The sequence below is a fragment of the Nerophis lumbriciformis genome, linkage group LG19 (assembly GCF_033978685.3).
Source record: "Nerophis lumbriciformis linkage group LG19, RoL_Nlum_v2.1, whole genome shotgun sequence".
Classification (NCBI taxonomy): Eukaryota; Metazoa; Chordata; class Actinopteri; order Syngnathiformes; family Syngnathidae; genus Nerophis; species Nerophis lumbriciformis.
The window spans coordinates 31,884,546-31,897,443 of NC_084566.2; the positions used below are offsets into that span (position 1 = coordinate 31,884,546).

Consider the following 12,898-nt stretch of genomic DNA (forward strand, 5'->3'; position numbering starts at 1 on the left):
AAAAACAACAACAGCAAACACAACAATAACCACAACAACAACAATAGAGCAACATCAGCAAATATGATGGTAAAAGTGATAGCAAAGAAGCAGTTAGCGAAATAAATAATAATACAGAAATGACAATGAGCATTATTACACTACAAATGGAGCATTACAAATACCAATAGAAATAGCGCTATTGATAATCAGTGTTGGGTTAGTTACTGAAAAACAGTAACTAGTTATAGTTACTAGTTACTTCATTTCAAAAGTAACTCAGTTACTAACTCAGTTACTTACACCAAAAAGTAATGCGTTACTGTGAAAAGTAACTATTTAGTTACTTCTTTTTTTCTTCTTTTTTTTAAAGCTCCAATTAATGCCCTTTTAGCCTTTATTTCAGTACTGTTATTGCACTGGAGAATAATACAATGTGTTGATTAACTTGACATACATTTGTATCACTGAACTCTGCTAAGCAATGTGGTCGACATACAACACACAAAGACAAAAATATGTTACAAAGGCCAATTTGTTTCTGGCCAGAACAAATTGACAAAACTATTTTAAATAGCTGCAACATAACATACATAAGTAACAAACAGCATAATAACAGCATAGATGAACCAAGAAAGGCACACACTACATACACAAAGCCTAACCAGGCATTTTTTCCTCAAGAAATTCTGACACAAAATCATGTCTGAAGCCCAGAACACTCGACACATTTCCCCAGTTTTAGTTTAGAGATAAGGAAAGATTGGCCTGGCCCACTAGCATCCCTCTTTATGTTTGTGAACTTTATAGTCTATACATTTAGAGTGATGTGATAATCAAACACTCTAGAAGTCTAAAATGAAAGAGTATATAAGAGAATTGACAGCAACGTTCCCTCTAAGGAGCGCGCCTGTGCAATTGCGCACTGCTCAAGCGTCCTCTGTGCACGACAAATCTATGCCACGCACAAAATCAAATAAAAAAATAAGCGCATAACAATTTTTGACACGACACGGACACGACAGAGAAAACCATTTTCGTCATTATTGTTCAAATATAATAATACGTCTGTCGAGACGCTTTGAGGACATGAATTCCATCCATCACTTTACTGAGCAAAACTCTTTATAGTCGGCCATAAACACATCACTGTTATATCAGCAGCAGTCGTTCGCTGTTTCTCACTTGCGCCAACACATGCACATATGGCACTTAACCAGTGATGCGTTTACAGCCACACAAAAAGTCGAACAACTCCAACACCACACATAAAGTGTCATTCCAGGTCGTTACTCTATGATTTACCAATCAAATGTGTGCCTATTCTAGTGTCATTTATTAGGAATCTTAATTTATAAATATTAATCATTAAATGCTGTTAATATATTAAATACATACTAATAAAAATATATTTTTTACAAACAGGAAGTTGCAGGAATGTACACATGATCCCCTGCTTACATCTCATTGTGCAACATGTGAATGTTTTAATGGGAACTAAATGCAATGTCTGAAAGGGGTACAAACTATTTCCAAAGCAGGACCTCCACCCAGACAAACAATACAAGTACACAGTTCATGAAAAACAATATTTGTTGTTATTGTCATTGTAAGTGGGCCTAAACACTTATATTAGAAATGGAAATGACTGCTGTCATTTGATTATAATAATAAGAGAATGTTGTCTGTCTATCTGTGTTGGCCCTGCGATGGGTGGGGACTTGTCCAGGGTGTACCCAGCCTTCCGCCCGAATGCAGCTGAGATAGGCTCCAGTGACCCCGAAAGGGACAAGCGGTAGAAAATGGATGGATGGATGGAGATTTAACTTGTTATTTAGTCATGTTTGGGACAGGTGTGCTGCTGGTGTAGCCACAGTGTGCACATGTGATGTTGCTCACATGGGCTCCACTCAATGCTCAGGGAGTTTTTGCGTTTGCTCACACACATGAAAAATTAGAGGGAACATTGATTGACAGAGTGTGTGTACCTTCAGCGGTGAATGAGCAGAGGCAGAGTTAATCCTGAAATGGTGGTGCTGCAGGTAAAGTGGCATCAGAGTCTCTGTCTCTCTTTACTAGCTTCGTCGAAGCATGTTGCTATGTAGCTTGTTTCAGCAGATTTGAATTGCTGTTTTGGGCAGTAGATGGGATCTTTGATCCAAAGCACAATTTACATTTAACTAAAATGTTATTTTCTTTGTGCTCGACAAAAGAAAAGTAGTGAAAATATCTCCATGGTAGCAAACTCGACTTCTGGCTCCGCCATGATCAGACACGCCCCTCCCTCCCTCCTCACACTAACACCCACACCCACACTCACACACAGAGCGCGTGTCTCTCTCTCTTCTCCGGCTTGTGACACAAGAAGAATCAGAACGATGACACAGCTCCGATAAAACACACTTTATACTACATAAAAAGTAACGTAAAATAACGCAGTAACGCATCATGTAGTAACGGTAACTGAGTTACTGAATATAAAAAAATAACGCGTTAGATTACTAGTTACCGCCGAAACTAACGGCGTTACAGTAACGCGTTACTTTGTAACGCGTTAGTCCCAACACTGTTGATAATAAACAATACCAATAATGTACCTCTATTATCAGCAATACAGTTGTTCAAATGCAACAATACATATACGTAATGATAACTAGAGATACAAAAGAATGCAGAAAAATGGAGGGGAAGAAAGAGAAGCAACCTATATTAACCTTGTAGATTGTTATAGTAACAATAGGTTAAGCTTTGTCAGTGTGCCATGTGTTACCCAGTTTCCCCTAGGGCAACAACGATCAATGCTTCATCTAAACGAGAAGATATGGACATCCTATCGGTCGTCTTCGAAATATGAGCAGACATTGTACAGTACGCTATCGTTTTTTTATGTTTGTAGTTTGTATTTCTTGTTTAGCACTTGGCAATACTGCTACATGATGCTTAGTGTTTCACTAAAGCTGGATCTGTTTAGCAGAGCTTCTAAAATTCGTAACTGCTGATCCTGAATATAAATTCAGGATCAGCAGTATAAGTTTCTGGATCATAATTGTTCCCAAAATAATTGTTGTTGGCTTTCACGAAGTCTGCTTGATTTGCATTGTTGTTGGTTGGGAAGGGATCTACCTCTGGCTAGCTCATTATCTCTCAAAATGGCTCAGTATTCTCTGTGAGATTGATACTATTTTGATCATATCTATTCACTCGCAAACTTTGTAAGTCTTTTGGTGTCACACATCCGATATATGTGATGATACCTTCAATATAGAGGCATCTTGTTTTTCCACTCTATTGGTACTTTAAAGCTAATTGACAGCTGCCCTCATTTGATTTCCTGCCGTGTTGCGAAAATCCCTCTTAAACACGTCTTTTGTACTTCAAATTCACATATTGAGGCTCAATCAGACGCACTCGAGCAAAGAACTGTAGATGAGTCAATCTTGCACAATTTTAATGTCTTGTGTATTCCCTAAAGACCCGCGCCTCTAGCAACAAACACAAATCCAATCATTGATTGTCTTCTCGTCGCTCAGAAAAGCTTTTTCCCCATTTGCCTTACGACCACGTACATACTTGTAAATGGAAAAGCCATCAGAATGACTGACAGCGGATATGCACTCATGTGCTGTGTGCAAACACTGCCCCGTGTGTGTGCGTCTAGCGGTGAAGTGTTGATTAATGCACTATCACTGGTGGTAGGATGACCCCCCCCTTCTCAATCTCGCTCATCCCATTGCAGCGTTTATTCACAATGTGTGTAAATAATTTAAAGCTGGTTTCCACCCAATCTCGTGTATTTTCGGCTTTTTTAATTTGTTGGTCTTTTGTTTCAAATTATTTATTCTTGCGCCAGATTGACAATACGCCTCCAGAGAATGGCTAGTGTTGAAAAAAGCGACAATTTATTCTGTCACCACTCACGCTGCACACACAATGACACTATTGCAAAGTGGATGTGGGAAGGCGTGGATCAGAGGCCTTAGCCGCCCACTGTATTGGCTCCCATTTGGAATCAATGTGACAACAATTTTAGAAGAACAAATATCTACTTTGTTAGAGAATAATGCACCCTGCGACTCTAGTGTTTGCTTAAGGCTTCAATGTCACGGCAGTCGAGTGCAATAAAGGTACACGGTGACGTCTTGCCATAATCAGCGGGAGATTTAACCTTGGAGTGTTTGTGTTTAGCAACGTGTTTCAAACCCTCCCCCTCTCCTCTCAACGACTGTTGGCATCCATGTTAATTGTCTCAAATCAATGTGATGGATTTGCCGTTAATTGATTTCACTGTGTAAATTGAATAAGCGGCACATAAGAAAACTGTCAAATGGAGGCAAGATGCTTCCGTGCACGCTTCGGCCCTAGGCAGCTGTCGGATGTGAACGGTTCAAGGCCGGAATGCAGACTTTCGCTCCCACTTCTTTTTCTGTGCCAAATATTTGTTATTGCAGTTTCACTTCCACTTTCTTATTTCCCTTCTTGCAGCAGCAGCATTCTTTATCATCAACATGAATCATTCATTATGGTAATTGTTTTTTTCCTCTTTAAATGATTTGTGAATAATGTTAGTTGTTGAAGAGAGTTTTCTCTGATTACTCAGACTTCCTCCCACTACTCAAAAATGAATACATTCATTGCATTGGAGACTCTAAATGGGGTGGGAAGTGGGGGTATGTTTGATGATATTCAAAAACATGTTCTTGGTCGAAAGGTTAGGATTAAATAAACTGGTTCTTCCTACTCCTTCCTGATTTAAAGCTACCGTATGAAGGGCTGCAACAAATAATCAATTATTTAATTAGAAAAAGCTTCGATTCATATTCTGTTGCTTTGATTAATACTCTAGGAAGTATAACTAATAAAAAATTATAAAGTCCAGACCACAAGCAGTGCCTAGAACTTGACATATGCAAACATAGTTGCTGCACTTAGCAGCTGGTGTGTGGGTGCCGCGAGCTGCGTGCTGGCAAACAGCGGAGAGGTTTTATTATTTTATTATAAATGTATTTTTTATCAATATACACCTGTTAAACGATCAATTTCAATGTTGGTATTTATTATAAAAAAATATGGTTACGGCAAGCAGAAAAATTGTTTATTTTAACTATTTTATCTAAAAGTGATAAGTCTGTTTGTATCCGTAAGCCGATAAAAAACACTATCGGATTACTCGATTAATTGAACAAACTAATCTATAGATTACCGTACTCAATTACTGAAATAATTTTTAGCTGCAGTCCAAGCTGTATGTATTGTTAGGTAGATGCTTAGAAGGTGCTCGTTTTCGATCATTGTGACCGCCCTTCTTTAGAGTTTAAACCAGGAGTCTCAAACTCAATTTACTTGGGGGCAGCTGGAGACAGAGTCTGGGTGAGACTGGGCCGCATCTGGTACTGTACAAGAAAAGCTTTGTTAAAATAAATTCCAATCTTGAACACCATGGCATTTGTAGACTGCAGAAAGTACTGGGATAGCGAGTGCAAAAAGGCGACGGCTCCCGTAGTGTTTATTATCCGCCGTGCTGTTATTGTTGTAAACGTAGTCATAGAAACAAAAGAAAACCCCTAATGACATCATATAGAAATATATGTACTGTATTACAGTGTTCACCATGTGAGGCAATGCAAATACCATGCAAATAGCATGATGTAAATAAAAAATAATGACCCACAAATAACGGTACGGGTTACCGGGGACTGTTTTTGTCATGAGACAGGTGCGGCTATGTGACTGCAGACTACATTAAGCTAGATTGACTTCCTTACTTTTATTTTATCCCGCTGAGTACGCATGACTTTAATTTAGACATGTATACAATACATATAAGAGGTGGGACTCTTTGGGCACCTCACGATTCGATTATGATTACGATTCAGGAGCTATGATTTGATTAAAAGTCGATTATTTATGCATCATTAATTTATGTATATTGATGCAGTTTTACATTTATTTTTGTGTCACTACATAACAAGCGGTAGAAAATTGATGGTTGGATAAATAAGCATTCATCGCTTGCAACTTTTAAAAAACAGTGCATTTGTGATAAGAAACAGATTAAATAATTGCCATTACATTTATTTTATTAATGGAAATGTGTGCAAGACTGGATAAGTGCCCTAAAATAAAAGAGCTGGTCAGATCTCTCAGTGAGGTGGCTCGCTGTGGTCAGCCAAAAATGTAAAACCGTCTGCATCACTTTATATACAATAAATAAACAAATAATCAATTATTGACGTTTACTAATTGATTTGAAGTCCAAATTGCGATGCATCAATAAATCAATTATCTACCCCCACCTCTAGTACGTATAGGGGACGGCGTGGCTCGGTTGGTAGAGCGGCCGTGCCAGCAACATTCATGGTCCAATCCCCGGCTTCCGCCATGCTAGTCACGTGCGTTGTGTCCTTGAGCAAGACACTTCCTCCTTGCTCCTGATGGGTTGTGGTTAAGACCTTGCATGGCAATGGGTGAATGTGGAAATAGTGTCAAAGCGCTTTGAGTAACTTGAAGGTAGAAAAGCGCTGTACAAGTATAACTCACCGCACTTACATTAAACTTTCATATTAAGGTTGGGGCCACAAAATATCGTCTCGCAAACCTCAATTGGCCCGCGGGCCGCGAGTTTGAGACCACTGGTTTAAACCACCAGGAGACGAACAGACAAAAAATATGACACCACGTCGCAAGGTCTGTGTTTGGAGTCATTTATGGTCGGGTTCACCTGTTTAACAACATCATGGCAGCTGTAGAATAAACTTTTATTTAGACTTGTATTTATCCCACTATGGGGATAAATCTATCCTGTGAGGGGGGCATACACGCACACAAATGAAAGTTAATAAGTTAATAAGTTTAACTTGAACAATTATAAACATTTATTTATTATATCGCTTTTCTTAAACTACTATTAGTTAACATATGCTAGTGGTTGACGGTGTTCTTAGATTTTTTTAGTTTAAAAAGACGGTGACATGCACAGCTTTAACATGATTCTAAGTTGCAGTTCCAAATTCTATTTCACTTAATTTTGATTTTTTTTCTGTCTCTATTTTGCACTTTGTGCTGCTTAAATTCTTGCTCATTTCTATAGCCATCTGCTCCTCCCCCTATGCTAGCAGTGCTGACATGGTTGTGTGTCACTGTCAATAACACCCCCCCCCCCCCCCCCCCTGCACGCTTCCTTCACCTGGAGGCTTCCTGCTTCATCACACGCTCACATGCACACACAGGTAAACTGCTCCTTGTGGGTGCACGCTCCCACGTCGTGTCGTGTCGTGTCAACTATCAAGGCTGACCCATAAGGTCTTCAACATCAAAAGATCTGTTTTCTTCCTGTTGTAGTGATCTCTTAGCTTAATACTTTTGTCTGTATAGTAATGTGTTAACTGCTACTGCTGTGCTTTCCCTTGTCTCGCTTAACCCTGCCTTGATGTCCTTGCTGGGCTTTGGAGTCATTTGCATTCCTTGTGGGAGAGAAGCTTCATTGATTGCACTTGATTGAGTAATTAAATATATTTGGAGGTAGACATTGACAAGACTTACTATTGGCACTTGGAAATTGGCAGCATTGTCACGTAACCTGGACTGAAGATCTTTGGAGGTTATTGTACACTTCAGCACAAGTGTTTCAAATAGGTTTTTTTTCCACTTACCTAAACATTAGCATTCAATTGTACTCCTGCACTTAATATGGTTTATTTATATCAATTATTTTAAAGGGCAACTGCACGTTTTGGGAATTCTGCCCATTATTCACAATTCCCATGTGAGACAAGCACACACACATGTCGTTCTCTTTTTTTATACATTCTAAATATTGAACAAACGCCAGCAAGAGTCACCAAAACAATGCAGCTAATGGGGATTCCGCCTTTAAAGCCCTCTAAAAAAAGTATGCGTATATGTAATGCAGTAACCGGCACTACCATGACAACCTGTAATAATTACCGTATTTTGATCATTTTAAGCATTTCCAGAGCATTATTTCGGGGGCATTGATTCACAGACGCATTGCAATGTTCGCTATTTCCATAATAACAACCACTACTTCTAATCATGGCAGACTTCATGAGAGCCAACGACCACTACTTTGGGACAAATTATGATTCAGAACCTTGTATTTTTGGGCCTGAATATACGGTGGATTAGCTACAACTTTTAGTAGCTGGGTGCTCAGCAGATTATGCCACACTGAAACACTCAGCATCATGTAGCAGTATTGCTAAGTACTAAACAAAAATACAAACTACGAACATACAAAACAAAAATCCCTTACAGTACCACGTCTGCTCTCACTGAGATGCTGGCTGATGGGATGTTCATATCTTTCAGCACACGCAATGTGTTCCCCATTTAAATGGTGAATTTATCATTATCTTCACTCCTCAGGTAAAATTTGCTGGAAGCAAAACAGGCGTGTTGCTGGAAGCAAAACAGGTGTGTTGCTGGCGTTTCAGAATGCTGACAATTTCTACTTCCATGTTAATGACTGCTGTTGTGTTGACAGAGGTTTTGCTCCTTTTTATCTTAATAGCTGTTTTATACCACAATAGAGCGAAACCATTCTTCTCTGGGCATGTAGAGGATAACTAATTTGGCTTTTCGCACCAAGCGCTCAGACTAGTTCTGAACAATCTTAAGTCTGGGAATTAACTGATGAAGCCTGCTTGGATAAGAGGTGAAATGTCTTTTAAGACAAAATGAACAGTCTAGTTTCGATCAATTGAATTCCCTGAGAATACAATGACCTGAATGAATGAGAATATTTATAGGCAGGAGGCTGATAAGGTTCGATGTATTCAATCAAGCCTGATGTTTTTTCCCTCCTTGCAGAATGTTTGCGGAACAAAATGTCGTCCTCTGAAAACAGTGAAAAAGTCCCTCACTATCGACATCATGTTTGTTTACAGTGAGCTCAGGGAAAGTTTACGACCTCCTAGGAGCAAAGGAGTATTTGATTTGCTCACCCTGAACCACCTACAGCCAGTTTGAGTAATCTCGCTTCATTGGAGCCTTTTTTAAAATCCGTACCAGAGATTTTTTTGATGTTATCGTATTAGTCAGCATGACATAATTCTTCATCATCCCGGTAATTATCTTTCTGATATTAATTGTTTACCCTTAGTCAATACAATAGAAAGTAAACATGGACATAGTAAAATTACTCAAAACTCAGTCATTATTGTCGAAATACCTGGCAACAATTAGTTGAGATAATTGTCTTGCCTAATTTTAAGCATGGTGGTATTGTTCTAGTCTGCACGGGTACAACTTGACATACAGTACAGGCCAAAAGTTTGGACACACCTTCTCATTCAATGCGTTTTCTTTATTTTATAAATGATAAATGGGTTATACTTGTATAGCGCTTTTCTACCTTCAAGATACTCAAAGCGCTTTGACAGTATTTCCACATTCACCCATTCACACACACATTCACACACTGATGGCGGGAGCTGCCATGCAAGGCGCTAACCAGCAGCCATCAGGAGCAAGGGGTGAAGTGTCTTGCCCAAGGACACAACGGACGTGACTAGGATGGTAGAAGGTGGGGATTGAACCCCAGTAACCAGCAACTCTCCGATTGCTGGCACGGCCACTCTACCAACTTCGCCACGCCGTCCCCTTCATGACTATTTACATTGTAGATTGTCACTGAAGGCATCACAACTATGAATGAATTTCACATGTGGAGTTACGTACTTAACAAAAAAGGTGAAATAACTTAAAACATGTTTTATTTTCTAGTTTCTTCAAAATAGCCACCCTTTGCTCTGATTACTGTTTTGCACACTCTTGGCATTCTCTCGATGAGCTTCAAGAGGTAGTCACCTTAAAGTGTTTTCACTTCACAGGTGTGCTTGAAGCTCATTGAGGGAATGCCAAGAGTGTGCAAAACAGTAACCAGAGCAAAGGGTGGCTATTTTGAAGAAACTAGAATACACATGTTTTCAGTAAACTTCAAAACTTCAAGTTTAGTTGCACTCCATTTGCGTTCCAACTTTCTACATGATAGTTTAAAAGCTCTAGTTTCTTCTGTAAACCAGAGAAGTTGTGTCCAAACTTTTGGCCTGTACTGTATGTTTGTTTTTATGCGGTTTTTTTTTGCAAGGGGACCACCTCTTCAAGTGGTCTGTGCATAAGTGTTCCAAAGATCATATTCACAGTTGATCAAACCAGAGTACATTTAACCTGACAACTTGTCAGGTGTGGACACGGCCTTAACAGCAGCATCCAAGTGATTCTCTTTGTTCCAGTTAAATGTAACCACATCGTTTGGTGTTTACTGTGTCTCCTGCGGGAAATTTGTCTCTTCCCGTCAGTTTGCCTTTATCTCCATTTGCAGTGTCAATGTTTACCGGTTAGCAAATGTGTTCCTCGGCATGCCAAGCAGACACCAGCGCTCACTCTGTTGCACGTTCTTGCGTACTACACCGCACACCATCTTTTATCCCGACCGCTTGTCCCTGCTACTTCTTCCTGTTCTGACTCTCTCGCCACCTTCCAACCAAATAATGGTGACTTATATTGCGAGGAATGACTGAAGTCTCTTAAGTGTCTGCTCGCTGAGTATATACAGCTTAGTCCCCAACCAATCTTTCGTCTTTTTAGAGGTTAAAAATCTCATCTGGGTACGGAATATTGCCGGCACATTAGCATATAAATGCGCTTCTTGCGAGACGCGTGTTTAATACTGGCCAGATTTAAAAGTATAATCCTACACAAAATGATGACGTGCCAGTGAACGGGACAAACAGGAGGCATGGGAGATGTATTGATGAGCCCCGGTGACAGCTTTTTGTTGGAAACGTGCGTGTGTGTGCCAGCCTGTCCGCTTGAATGACAGCACAATCAGCGGTGGCCTCAACAGGAGAAATATGCTCACTATTACTAAACTGCATTTCTCCTCCCTTCTGCTCCTCCTCTCCCCGTGTCACTTTACCTGACATCACCTATGCACTCCCCACCCCCACCCCCCTGCAGAAGCCCAAGCAGAAAGACTGGCACCCTCCGGACGGCTTCATCCTAGGCCTGTGGACCCTCATCCTGCTGGTGTTTTTCAAGACATACGGCGCCAAGCACCTCAAGCACATTTTCTGAGGCGTCCCTGTCGCTTCGCTTTTGCGGTCGTCGACCTGAAGAGGACGGGGGGAGCCTTCACTATAGCTTGTTAAAAGGGAAGGTGGAGCTTGAGAAGCTTTTACACTGGAAATTTGCCTGAACTTGAATTCTATTTCAAATGTGATGTATTTTAAGTTATAGGAGGAGGAGGAGGAGGGGCGGGGTGGGTGGGTTGTCTGCAGCCGCCGTGACCATCACTCCTTGAATGAGGCTGCTTCACATATTTCTCCGCATTTTCTTGAGGAAAATACAGAGCCAGGGCCGGCTGATTGGCAGAGAGATGACTGCATAACGCCTCCCCTGTCGGCGCGTATCACACCCCCTGACCGTCATGTCATGCGCTGGAAGGATAACAATCCAGCATAATATCACATCTCCATTTTCTTATTCACCAAATTGCCCTACCAGCATTAACCGTGCATTTCCGGTTGATGGACGGCGTTTCTGTGGCCATTCCCAGTCTGACGATAAGTGACTGATAAACCAGTAAGCCGTGGGTTGTCCCGAATAAATCTCCTCCATGATATAATGTGACTTTTTTTCCCCTTCAGTTCTCTCTTTTCCTTTCATTCCTTGCACTTCAGTGTACATCACCGTCTCATTGCCGGGAGGAGTGATTGATGACCTAAGTGTGCGGATTGAACGCAGTCGTACGCCCAGCGCTTCAGTACTGAAGCCAGATGTATTGGAGGACAGCTGCTGTATCAGCCACTGGGTATCTTTTTTCTCCACATTATTATTGCAATGCTAATCGCTTTCTTCCTCGTTTTGCGATCAAATTCTCCAAGCAAATTGTATTACTTCCTTATTCCGTGATTAAAGATGAAACGATAATTAAAAAATACATTTGTCTCCAAGCGCTTATAATTAACACTATAGAGCTTCCCTAGTTACTGGGTAATGATGTTGAAGATGAGAAATCTTCCTTGCTTGAAGGCATGTCCAGCCAAACGGAAAGTGGTTATTTTATTTTAATTTATTTTTTTACAACAAAGCTATCTATTGAACAGCACTGCTTGATGAGTTGACACGCACACCTGTCATGTTGTTTCCTTACACGGAGCAGCTTGGGCGACCCAGGGAGGCGCTTACACTTCATCTTCCTGTCCCAGTCAGGCACCTCAAAGACAGAACAGCCAATAGATACTTGGCTCACTGCACATTCGTTTACCACAAAGCAAAAGCTGCCTTATCTCACATTGATCCGTTTAGAAACCCACCGTAGAGTTGACCAAATCCCCTCCTGTGCCTCTGTTTACTACAACGTTCAGCTCTTCCCCTCTGAGTTCTTAATTAAAAAATGTTTTAACAGTAATATGTGTCCCTAAAGCCTGTTTATTAGCACCACAGGTGACACAAGTGGATTGTCTCTTTCAATTGTTTCCTCCACTTTTGAGAGAAGAGGTGCCTAAAGCAATGCTTTTAAAGTTGCGACTTTTCATGACAAGGGAAAAATCCCCTTTCTCAGACATCTTACCACCTCGCCACTTTGTAAAACTAAAGGCTTCGCTACATATTTTAAGTTCAACAAGTAGCTTGTAAATTGTCAGCCAGTTTTAGACATGGGAGCTGTAAGTTTGATCATTTTGTCTTCAGCTAACATGCTAACCTAGTGTGATGTTGCTCTTAAAGGCCTACTGAAATGCGATTTTCTTATTTAAACGGGGATAGCAGGTCCATTCTATGTGTCATACTTGATCATTTGGCGATATTGCCATATTTTTGCTGAAAGGATTTAGTAGAGAACATTGACGATAAAGTTTGCAACTTTTGGTCGCTGATAAAAAAGCCTTGCCTGTAC

At 40.5% G+C, this 12,898-nt stretch overlaps 1 protein-coding gene across 3 annotated transcripts in view; it reads left to right on the top strand.

The window, feature by feature from the left end:
• The window catches only part of pigk (phosphatidylinositol glycan anchor biosynthesis, class K), a 102,945-nt gene extending 90,533 nt beyond the window's left edge, over positions 1 to 12,412 (top strand). For 2 of the 3 annotated variants that reach the window (XM_061978924.1, XM_061978922.1), the window contains exons 11-12: positions 8,365 to 8,412; positions 10,960 to 12,412. In XM_061978924.1, the coding sequence (XP_061834908.1) occupies positions 8,365 to 8,412; positions 10,960 to 11,076 (165 nt within the window). In that variant the 3' untranslated portion in view covers positions 11,077 to 12,412. The remainder of the gene's footprint in view (positions 1 to 8,364; positions 8,413 to 10,959) is intronic. The other variant, XM_061978923.2, reaches the window with a different exon arrangement.
• Positions 12,413 to 12,898: the final 486 nt, after the last annotated feature.